The sequence below is a fragment of the Ursus maritimus genome, unplaced genomic scaffold (genome assembly GCF_017311325.1).
Source record: "Ursus maritimus isolate PB19 unplaced genomic scaffold, ASM1731132v1 scaffold_1, whole genome shotgun sequence".
In the NCBI taxonomy this organism is placed as follows: Eukaryota; Metazoa; Chordata; class Mammalia; order Carnivora; family Ursidae; genus Ursus; species Ursus maritimus.
In genome coordinates this window covers 18738292-18748739 of record NW_024423343.1, presented here as the reverse complement: position 1 = coordinate 18748739, position 10448 = coordinate 18738292, and the positions used below count along the sequence as shown (strand labels likewise).

Below are 10448 nucleotides of genomic sequence, written 5' to 3'. Positions count from 1 at the left end.
TGGCGGGAAGTAGGTGAAGGAACGCGGAGGCGGGGCCGAGCGGCACTTCCCTCAAGTGTGCAGGGCTGAAACCATTGAGAGGGAGGGCCAGAGAGTCATGGCGGTAAGGGGGCGGAGTGACGGGTTGCTCCAGACCACGCCGCCGGAGGCGCGAGCCAGGGTGTGGAGGGTGTTCGGCAGGGGTTTCTGGGCGTCCTACAAGGGCCGGGAGGGGGAAGGGCTTTGTCTGTGGCCTTCCATGCATAGGTATTTTGGCATTCTGGATTCTACTCTGAGCCTCGGCGGTGGTCTCGGCTGTCAGTTCACCGCCCCGCGTGCCCCCTGCGCGCCGCGCAAAGTGGCAGGGGCCGGGAAGGTGTATTAGAAACGACGTAGCCTCCTATCCCTCGGGATCTCTAGAATTTGACTAGGTCACGTTTTATTGGGGGTGGGGGGTGGAATTCGGGAAAAATCTCCGTGGAGGAAGCAGCAAATGGACAGATCTTCGATTGGAGAGAGGGAAGGAATCAATTAGAATGGGCATTCCGAGTAAAGAGACCTGCTTGAGCAAGGAGAAGGTTGTTTGCATATTTGTACAACAGGGAGTATTGGGGCCTAAGCAATGAAAGATAGGTAGGCGCCGTGTTGTGGAAGGTTTTGAGTACCTGGCAGAGGAATTTTTACCTAATTCAAGGATCTGTTGGAGAGCCAGCCATTGGAGGTCATGAGAGTAATAGGATTGAAGTGGACTTTATGAAGAACGTTCTGGATACCTGTGTAGCAATTTGGTGAAGCAGTAGGTGGAGAGACCCATTAAGATGACATTTCAAGAACTAAAATAAATTTTAAAGAGGCAGTTTAGTTGGGAGGCAATAAAGGGCTAACAGGATATTAGCAATTGAGCATGTAAAGGACAGGGTATTTGAAGGACATTTATCGCGGAGTCTCAGCTCCTGCATTCCAGTACCTCCTCCTCCCCACAGAGGATATTGAAAGACACGGTAGCACTGACCTGTCCTTCCTGCAGCTGGCTTCTGCGGGAGGGAGGGGGCAAGGGTGAGGAGGAATTGCGGAGTCCAGTTTCTAAACTAATCTTGTGCTTTGTCCCATCTCCACTGCTCCCCACCCCCAGGTTTTGAAAATACCTCAGAGCCTGTAAGGTTCCGTGTTTCCCTCTCAAGATGCCCCTCTCAGACTTTATTCTGGCCCTGAAGGACAATCCCTACTTTGGGGCTGGATTTGGGCTTGTGGGTGTGGGCACAGCCCTGGCCCTGGCCCGGAAGGGTGCCCAACTGGGCCTGGTGGCATTCCGGCGCCATTACATGATCACACTGGAAGTCCCTGCTCGAGACCGAAGCTATGCCTGGTTGCTTAGCTGGCTCACTCGCCACAGTACCCGTACTCAGCACCTCAGTGTTGAGACTTCGTACCTCCAGCATGAGAGTGGGCGTATCTCCACTAAGTTTGAATTTGTCCCCAGCCCTGGAAACCATTTTATCTGGTAAGGTTGGGAACCAGGATGGGCTCAAAGAGTAGAAAAGGAGAATGAGGGGAGCTGGATTTGACCCATTCATTCACTCCGCCTTGACCATTTTTATTCAGGTATCAGGGGAAATGGATCCGAGTGGAACGAAGCCGAGAGATGCAGATGATAGACCTGCAGACAGGAACCCCTTGGGAATCTGTCACCTTCACGGCTCTGGGCACTGACCGAAAGGTTTTCTTCAACATCCTGGAGGAAGGTGTGGGATGGCACAGGCTGACTTTACGTGGAGGGTTGCAAGGATGGGGGCATTTGACATCAGAGCAAGGGAAGCTTGGAGAGGAGAATCTGAGCCCAGGGGACTAAGAGGGAAGCTGTTTCGGCAGAGCTCTGCCTAATTGCACGACAAAGAGGCATTACTGGCTTTGTCTTATCGCCCCCCCCCCCCCAGCTCGAGAGCTGGCCTTGCAGCAGGAGGAAGGGAAGACGGTGATGTACACAGCCATGGGCTCTGAATGGCGTCCTTTTGGCTATCCACGCCGGCGGCGGCCACTGAATTCTGTGGTTCTAGGACAGGGTCTGGCTGATCGAATTGTCAGAGACGTCCGGGAATTCATTGATAACCCCAAGTGGTACACTGACAGAGGTGAGCAGCAGCTGGGGTCTTGGCCAGGCTGTTTTTGATGTGGTGTCAGAGCAGGGCGAAACAGGTTGGTCTCGGTGGCCAGACGGCAGGGGGGGTGGGTGGGGGGAGGACTATAAAGCTCTAGCCCACTTCCCAGAGATCAAGGGGAAAGAAAAATTGCCATGGGGGGTGATTTCTTCCCATACCAAGGTCATCAGGCCACCAGGGGGCAAGGTTGGGAATGAATGTGGACACTGGGGGTAGAGTGCATGAATTCATTTTAGGTCTTGATCCTCTTGGTTGTATTCCTAGGCATTCCCTACAGACGTGGCTACCTGCTTTATGGGCCCCCTGGTTGTGGAAAAAGCAGTTTTATGTGAGTAGGGTTATATTTTCTCTTAATCCATAAACTGGAGAAAAAATAGGCTGTGGGGTTGGAAAGGGAGTGGGATGTGGGGACCAGGGAACAGGATAAATGTGGGACATGAGAAGCGATCGGGTGATGGAAGGGTTAGGTCTCTAAGACCCACCCAGGATGGTGAGGACAAGCATTTGGGCCCAAGAACGGATTCACAGGTTGCCCACCTTCTCTCCTCCCATCCTCCATAGCACAGCCCTGGCTGGGGAACTGGAGCACAGCATCTGCCTCCTGAGTCTTACGGACTCCAGCCTCTCCGATGACCGGCTCAACCACCTGCTGAGCGTGGCCCCGCAACAGAGCCTGGTGCTTCTGGAGGACGTGGATGCAGCCTTTCTTAGCCGAGACCTAGCGGCAGAGAGTAAGTGAGGGGAGTCTGAGGGAAGGGGCAGCATTTCTAAATGAAGGTAAATGAGATAAAGGAGTAAGTGAGGAGCGGTGAAAGAAAGTGGAAATCCAGAGGGCTGACGGAGGGTTGGCAACAGGAGTCCACAAGAGGCGCTCATCTGTTAAGGAATGTGGTGGGGAGTAGAGGGTTTAAGCAGGGTCATGACCAGCCGCGCTTTCTCTCTGCCTTCCTCTAGACCCAGTCAAGTACCAAGGTCTAGGTCGCCTCACCTTCAGCGGACTGCTCAATGCCTTGGATGGCGTGGCATCCACTGAGGCACGCATTGTGTTCATGACCACCAACCATGTTGACAGGTAAGAAGGGGCGAGGCCCTCTGAGGCTGTGAGGCAAGACTTCACCCCCTCAGCACCTCGGGAGGATCAGGGGATCTGGAGGGACTGTCATTTCTGGGAGGGTACTCGTGGTACCTGGGCCTGTGACTCTGCCTTTGCTGCCTTGTCCTCTTAGGCTGGACCCTGCCCTGATACGCCCTGGACGAGTAGACATGAAGGAGTACGTGGGCTACTGCTCACACTGGCAGCTGACCCAGATGTTCCAGAGGTTCTATCCAGGGCAAGCACCTTCCTTGGCTGAGGCCTTTGCAGGACGCGTGCTTCAAGTGACAACTCAGATCAGCCCTGCCCAGGTACAGGGCTACTTCATGCTGTATAAAAATGACCCTGCAGGGGCAATTCACAACGCTGAGTCTGTGAGGACGTGACGGGCAGGCTGTGCTCCGCTCTCTTCCTCTAGCTCAATAAACACCTGCTGCACCACTGTGGTCTCTGACCTCCCCATTCTGGTCTTTAAGTAAAAAGCAGGGGCTCTCAGGCATCCACAGAGGCAAGTGCTGGGGGGATCAGCTGAGGCAGAGCTGGAAGAGACACTATGGCAGACAGGGAAGTACAGTCTCCCGTCTAAAGGCATTCAATTTTTTAAAAAAATGTGTATGTGTAAAAATGTGGATGTATACGCAGTGGGTGTGTGCAAGTTACATTCCCACACGTTCTGCTGAAATGTTGGCATCTACCAGTTTTCCTGAAACCCAGCACATGAGCTGAGATGTCAGACCTGCCTTTATTCAGACCCTGATCTCTTGGGAAAATGGGACTTCAGAGCAAAGTTGGGGCTGTTCTGCCACGCTCCAGTCTTGCTAGAAATTCAGAAAGAGCCCTACTGTACAGGCCAGGTGCCACTAAGCAAAGAAAGCCAAACAAGGCCAAATCTCTTTATTGCCCCCCCTGCCCCCCCAAATCCCTGCCCCCCACAGTACCGCTAGGAACCATCCTCAGATTCCAGGCTCAGGGGCTCCCTTCGAGTACCAGGACGATAGGCTCCCCGACCCCGAGGCAGGCGGGGGTAGGAAGAACCCGGTGTCCGACCCTTGGAGCGCTCCCAGCGAGCACAGTCCCGAGTCCTGCGGGGTGGGGGACCCTGCCAGTTGCCAGGGCCCTTCTCTTGGGGGGGACCTTCAACCCCTTGGCTACAGGGTTCTGGCTTTAGGTCCATGGGCTCCTTGAGGGGCCCCTCAGGAGGTGGCAGTTCCTGGGTGTCACTGGTACCTTTGTGGGCATGGCACTCCCCTCCCTTTAGGTGCCTCCGTTCAGGCTGTTTCCAGGCGCCTCGATTGGCCCGGGGGGGATCTAGCATAGCTTTCTGGGTCTCGCCCAACCTTTGCTGATTTGGCCCAGGCCCCGGAATCTTCTCACACGTGTACTGGGAGGCCACAGGCAGAGGAGCCGACAGGTGGGGCTGGGCAGCTGATGAGGTGGACAGTTCTGTGGCAAGGGCAGTGGGCGGGTGGGATCCTCTGGAGGCATCTGTAGCCGACTCAGGCTCCACAGGGGCAGGAGGCTAGAAAGAAGTGAGTAGATGCAGTGAGGGAGATGTAGTTCCCTACAGCAGGGAAGTGCAGGCCCCTCGCTCACTACTGCGGCTGACCACCATCAGCCTGTAACCTCAACGGTAGAACGAAGCTCACCCTAGGGCCATGGCAGAGGGGTGCTGGTGGGAAGGTAGGTGGCAGTAAGGGGGGAGTGAGAAAGCTTTCCCTCACCTGCTGGAGGCTGATGAAGTACCGGTTCCGCTCCGCCTCAAGGTCAATGATGCCTCCCCGCTCCTGCTGCCTCTGGTAGAGCCGCCTGCGCTCTTCTTGTTGGCGCAAGCTCTCCGCGTTGGGCTGGTAGAGCTCCTGGAGGGGAGGGAGCAGAAGGACCCGGGAAAAAGTAGAGAGAAGGCAGACTCGAACCCCTGCTCTTTCAGGACTGCCTCAGGAGATCTGCATGAGGTTCTCGGGTTTGTCCCTCAGATTTGGGCTCCTAAATCCTTAGCCTAGTGGGGGCTGCAGCTCTGCAGAGAGGTCCCAGGCAGGGGAAGCCCAATTCCAGAGATCCCATTCGAGGCTGACAAGATGCCATCCCTCCCGCCTTGGAGAATGCCCCTATTCCTGGCTCAGATGAGAAGGGAGTCCCCCTTACCATGGGCTGCTGGGGTTCGGGGGCTGCTTTCAGTGAGGCAAGATCATACACGAGGGGCTCTCTGCATACCGGACACTGCACACCGACTGTCTTCTAAAAATAGAGGAGAGATCACAGCCCTGCTTCCCAGCGCTGGTGCTCACCAGCTGCCCAACCCCGTCAGCCAGCCTAATCCGCACAGGGCGGGGACGGAGGGCCCTGGCATACGGTTCAGCAGGGAAGCAGGACAGGGCAGGGGCTGCCTCCCTAGAGGTCTGGGAACTCTGAAACTGCATGCAATGTGTATATGGGTATATAAGAACGCCCCTTTTTCTGGACAGAGATGAGCTTTTGTTAATCTCAAAGGTATCTGTGACCCTAAGAAGGTGAAGAGTCACTGCCACAGAGGGACAGAAAAGGGTGTGAGTCCGGGGTGAGCGCAGGGTGAGCGCAGGGCCCGGCGAGCTGACCTGCTTGGTTGCGGCATGCTGCCGCTCCTGCTCCTGCTCCTGGCCTTGAGCCTGCAGCTCGCGCTCCATGTGCTGGATGTACCGAGCGAGGCAGTGGCAGTGGAAGTAGTGGTAACACGGTGTTTTGGTAAAGGCCTCCTTCTCCTGAAGGGAGGACGGACATAGGGTATGGCGTCAGAGCTCTCGTGAGCCCTCCACTGCCCGTCCCAAGCTGACCTCAGGTCCCAAGAGAGAAACCCACCTGGAAACCATAGAGGCAGATGACACACTGGCCATGGGGGATGTTGTTGTCTGTGAGGATTTCCTTCCCTTTCTGAGAGGAGAGAAGACACTGTTCAAACAGGGAGGCAGGGGCAAGAACTGTGAACAAAGCCTGTCCACCATTCCCAGGAGGGACTGCAGGACCACGTCCTACCAAGCCAGTGTGGTACTTTGTGTTCACACGTTTCTGTCTTGGAGAGGCTCCCTCTGCCTGGAATCAATCCTCCATGTCCCTGCCCCTCCCGCCACATCTACCCAGCTGCAAAATCCAATTTCATTGTTTTTCCACGCATTCAATCACCTTTAATACATCTCAGGAATGAAAATAATACACCCGGAGAGAACCAAATGTTCTGTTGACACTCCTATCTTCTGGGACGCCTTCCTTGGTTAGCCCCCCCCCCCAATTATCACTCCCCCAAAAAGTCTGTTCTTGGAGCCAGCTTTCAGAAAAAGTCAAGGCTGGACAACCCCAACAGAGAACTCAAAGGCATCGAGCTGGGCTAAGAACTAACTCATGTGCACTGCTGTTTGAATAGCGAATACTCTGGAATTCCACGGAGCTCAAAGCTGCGTTGTGGAGGCTGGCCTCAGAAGCACTACAGTGGTCTAAGCCCACTCTGACGCCAGGCCGCCCACCTTCATTCTTTTCTGAACATTTTTCTTCCAAACTTAAAGTTGAGGAAAACAAGACTGTACTTCATTGCGTGCGTTTAATCTCAAGCAACAGAAGTTATCTGTGTATGTGAACTTGTAGCTCAGGGTGGTCCCTGTGGGTTGTTAACTTCATTAGGGGAGAAACTCTTGAGTAAAGGAACCAGGACTTTTTTTCTTAGTCTGCTCCAAAGGCAGGCAAGCCTTCAAATGTTCATTCGTGGCGAAACCCTCTAGGCAAGGTTCCTATCTCTGGCTACTTTTGGTTGCAGTGCCAAGAGAATGCACTGGAATGGAATTAAGAATATCCAAGTTTTATTAAAAAGAAAAAGTCCTTTTCAAGATACTAGCATAGGCCACTTGGGGAAGCTATAGAACTATCTTCTGAGGGGAATTCTTGGAAACAGACGAAAATCTTTTCTTTTTGGATTTAGGCCTCACCTAAACAAGAACTAAATGAATGACTCCAGATGTAAGATTCTAGGCCCACTACCTCCCTTGAGAGAAAAGGCTCTCACAGCTTCCTGAGCTAGCACACCTCTTACCTCGATGAGTTCATACAGCATGGCAGTACCCAGCCCAGCGTTGGCCACGTGGTTCAGTGCCTGTGAAATCCTGGAAAAGGGCAAAGCAAACATTAGTCCTGCCCCCTCCCCTCACCAGACGAGCTGTATCCCATTTCCCCTGCTCTGACCAGCCCAACTTACTTGTGGATCTGTTCATCTGACAGTCCTCGGGGGTTACGGATAGAGATCTGTGGCACCTCATTGGGGTACTAGTGGGAGAAAATAACATTACTGCTAAAGCACTCCACCCTAGGGCCTCTCCCCTTCCTCCCTTTGCTGCCACAAAGCAGAGGCCTCACCTGTGCTGGGACCTGAAGCACCAGAGTGAAGCACACATACTGTGAATCCTGGTCTTCCGCGGTGGCAGGGTGCAAGGTGATGTAGATCTCCCACGGTGAAGATCTGTGGGGGGATGAAGTGGGGACCAGGGATGTGACCCGGCACAAGTTTGAGGCCCAGGGAAGATGGGGGTGAGACAGTAAAGGGGGTGGAGGAAGTGAGCACTGGACTCTTTCTTATGGGGGCGATTAAAGGAGTCGTCTTTGTCTCCATGAGAACAGCATTTTCTCTGAATCAAGGCTCACGGATTCTGCGTGGAATCCTCTCGTTACTAAGGGGACTCCTGCCCACCTCTAGTTGAATACGTACCTGCCGTTTCCTTTAACCACCTGTAGTTCATCCAGATAGATAGACTCTAACACCTCGACTTCAGAGGGAAGTACCCTAGAGAGACAGGGGGGAGATTGACTCACCATTATAGGTCTCCCCGTTAAAGCCTGCTAGAGCCCGTGAGGGCTGGCTTTATAGAAAACTGGCAATGTGCCTGAGTGCATGCTCGTGCTAACCTCCATAAAAATGGGGGAAGTATGTTTTCTTAAGTTGTCAAGTGGCCAGGTAGGAAGCATGGGAATCAGAGTTTAAGGGGCCATTTTTGTCAACAGATGAGGAAATGGGATTCTCAGGAAGGTGAAATGACTAGCTCAAATATCAAAGTTTAACAGAGGCAGAACTAGAACCAGAGCCAGGTTTCCTGACTCCCTGTTTAACTTCCATCGTGTTGCTGGTTGGCCATCTCTCTGACCCAGAAATCAGATGTCCATTGATTCACATCAAGGTTACCGATACCACTCCTGGCTTTCCCTACACCATTATTCACGTGGATCCCAGTGTCTACACATACTGCCAGTATCAGTTGCCCTAAGCCTACTCAAAGGAGATACCAATCTGAACAGAAAAAGAGACCGAGGTGGTATAAAGGCCGTGATGTAGTAGAAGAACCACCAGCTTTGGAGTAATAGGTACCAATCACTTACCAGCTACATGATCTGAGTAAGTATCTCTCCGAGGTTGAGTCACACTGTCTACCATATATAGATAATACCACCTACTCTCTAGGGTTAGTGTGAGGATAAAAAGTTGTTTATGTAAAGTACCTAATAATATCTTGGCCATAGTAGCTAGTCTATATTCTCTTTTCTCCTATTTGTATATAACCTTCTCCCTTAAAAGGAAAGAAGGAAGGATATAATTAGTATTCAATGCATTTATCACCCTTGCTATCTAGTTGATCTAGATCAACGTGTTTAGGTCAGGATCTGGTGGTCCTGATGTAAATGAGAGGACACACATGTTTAATTATAGAAACAGCCATTGAAGATTAGTGATAGGCTGAGTCTACAGCTCTACCCAGGTAATGCATGTAAAGACACATGCTTGGTTTCCTTTCTTATAGTCACTGTTCTTTCTTTAACAAGAGCAGGACTGCCCTAGCATGGCCCATATATTACTGGTTCTCAAATTTTTTTTTTAAGTCTTAGACACCTCAAAATATAAAATGGAAAACTGTGGAGTAGTTTTGGTTGACATAAGTGTGGGAGTCTCAGAGCACCACAAGCTAGCTGTGCAATCACTACTGCCCTCTCCATGGCTCAAAGTGTCTCCTCAGAATCTTAAAAGTTCCCCTGAACAAGGTGAAAACATGAGACTAGATGGTCTCAAAAAGGCCAACACTGGCTGGGCTCCCTGAATCAATAAAACACTGAGGCCTAACCTCCATCAACAGGCACTTCAATACCTCACCCACCCTACCTGTGACTTGGGCCCTGGATGTGAGGTATGGAATGGGATGATGGTAAGGTGGTGACAAAAAGGAGGGGCCGGCAGGAGGATTCTATAATGTCCTAGTACTAAAAACATAAGATTCATCGGAGTCAGATAACCTCGATTCCTCATCATAACTATGTACTTTTTAGCAATCGATGTACCTCTTCAGGCCTCATCTAGTCCCCTCAACCCTAACCTTGGTTACAAAAAGTAGGCTTTTATGTTACAAATCCACCGTGATCCTCTCAACTATTCTGAGGTAGATGCCACACCCACTTTTTTACATCTGAGGACACTGACTCACAGAGCCTAGGTGGCCTGGTCAGCATCACACGCTAATAAAATATGGAGTGAACCCACATTTATCCTATTTCCAATCCCAGAGTCCTTCCAGGTTTTGGTCTCTTGTTGAGAATGCTTCAGAGAAGGACTAGGAGAGCTTTTTGTGAGGTGTAAAGCTTTATTCAGACAATAGTCCTCATTAGTGCCGTCGGGGAGGGAGACGGCTGAGGAAAGCCTCGGCGGAAATAGTTTGATCCAAGGGGAAAGGGGGCTGGAGGACATCGGTTCCAGGAGGTGAAAGGGAGGTGAGGAGAGCTGTTAAGCAGGCATCCTCCGGGACCCTGAGCAAATCCACTTCAGGAGAAAGGGACAAGTGAGGCCGGAGAAGAGGGGATCGAGCCAGAGAAGGCGCAGCCCGAGCTGGCCCGGCCGGCGCAGATCCGGCCTCCTCTCCCATCAGATCAGTGCCCCTCCACCCTCGGGCTCCCAGTACAGAAGCTCTCTTAGAAGACATGTCAGCGTCTCTGCATCCCTTTTCCCTCGCTCCGCCCCACAAGCCCGCCGTATGGACCATCCGCGGCCACTACTAACTCCCCCGGACAGGATCCAGGCGGCCAGCCAAAGCCCATGCCCCCAAAGTTACCAGTCCTCCTCCCCTGCAGACGCCGACGCAGACGCCGCCATGTCTTCTCCGGCCCACAGCCGGAACCGGAAATACTCTCGGGGAAGTCAGGGGCGGCAAGTTAAAGGAGGGAGGGAGGCA

At 52.6% G+C, this 10448-nt stretch overlaps 2 protein-coding genes across 6 annotated transcripts; one reads left to right on the top strand and one right to left on the bottom strand.

Moving 5' to 3' along the window:
- The first annotated feature begins 25 nt into the window (after positions 1–25).
- On the top strand, positions 26–3669 carry LOC103662759 (mitochondrial chaperone BCS1). 4 transcript variants are annotated; one of them, XM_040640582.1, is made up of 8 exons: positions 26–103; positions 1112–1480; positions 1582–1721; positions 1914–2108; positions 2400–2463; positions 2697–2866; positions 3090–3207; positions 3362–3669. In XM_040640582.1, the coding sequence occupies exons 2-8, from the start codon at positions 1161–1163 to the stop codon at positions 3612–3614; spliced, it is 1260 nt and encodes a 419-aa protein (XP_040496516.1). In that variant the 5' UTR covers positions 26–103; positions 1112–1160; the 3' UTR covers positions 3615–3669. The 4 variants fall into 4 exon arrangements, with proteins under 4 accessions (XP_040496516.1, XP_040496526.1, XP_008688689.1 ...); XM_008690467.2 differs by having other exon boundaries at positions 73–160; XM_040640592.1 differs by lacking the exon at positions 1112–1480 and having other exon boundaries at positions 40–103.
- Positions 3670–4107: 438 nt separating this feature from the next.
- RNF25 (ring finger protein 25) lies at positions 4108–10440 on the bottom strand. 2 transcript variants are annotated; one of them, XM_008690463.2, is made up of 10 exons: positions 10329–10440; positions 7949–8023; positions 7600–7702; positions 7442–7509; positions 7280–7349; positions 6061–6132; positions 5820–5963; positions 5371–5463; positions 4950–5084; positions 4108–4747 (listed from the first exon to the last, which is right to left on the bottom strand). In XM_008690463.2, exons 1-10 carry the CDS (start codon positions 10367–10369, stop codon positions 4169–4171), a joined length of 1380 nt encoding a protein of 459 aa, XP_008688685.1. In that variant the 5' UTR covers positions 10370–10440; the 3' UTR covers positions 4108–4168. The 2 variants fall into 2 exon arrangements, with proteins under 2 accessions (XP_008688685.1, XP_008688686.1); XM_008690464.2 differs by having other exon boundaries at positions 5371–5460.
- Positions 10441–10448: the final 8 nt, after the last annotated feature.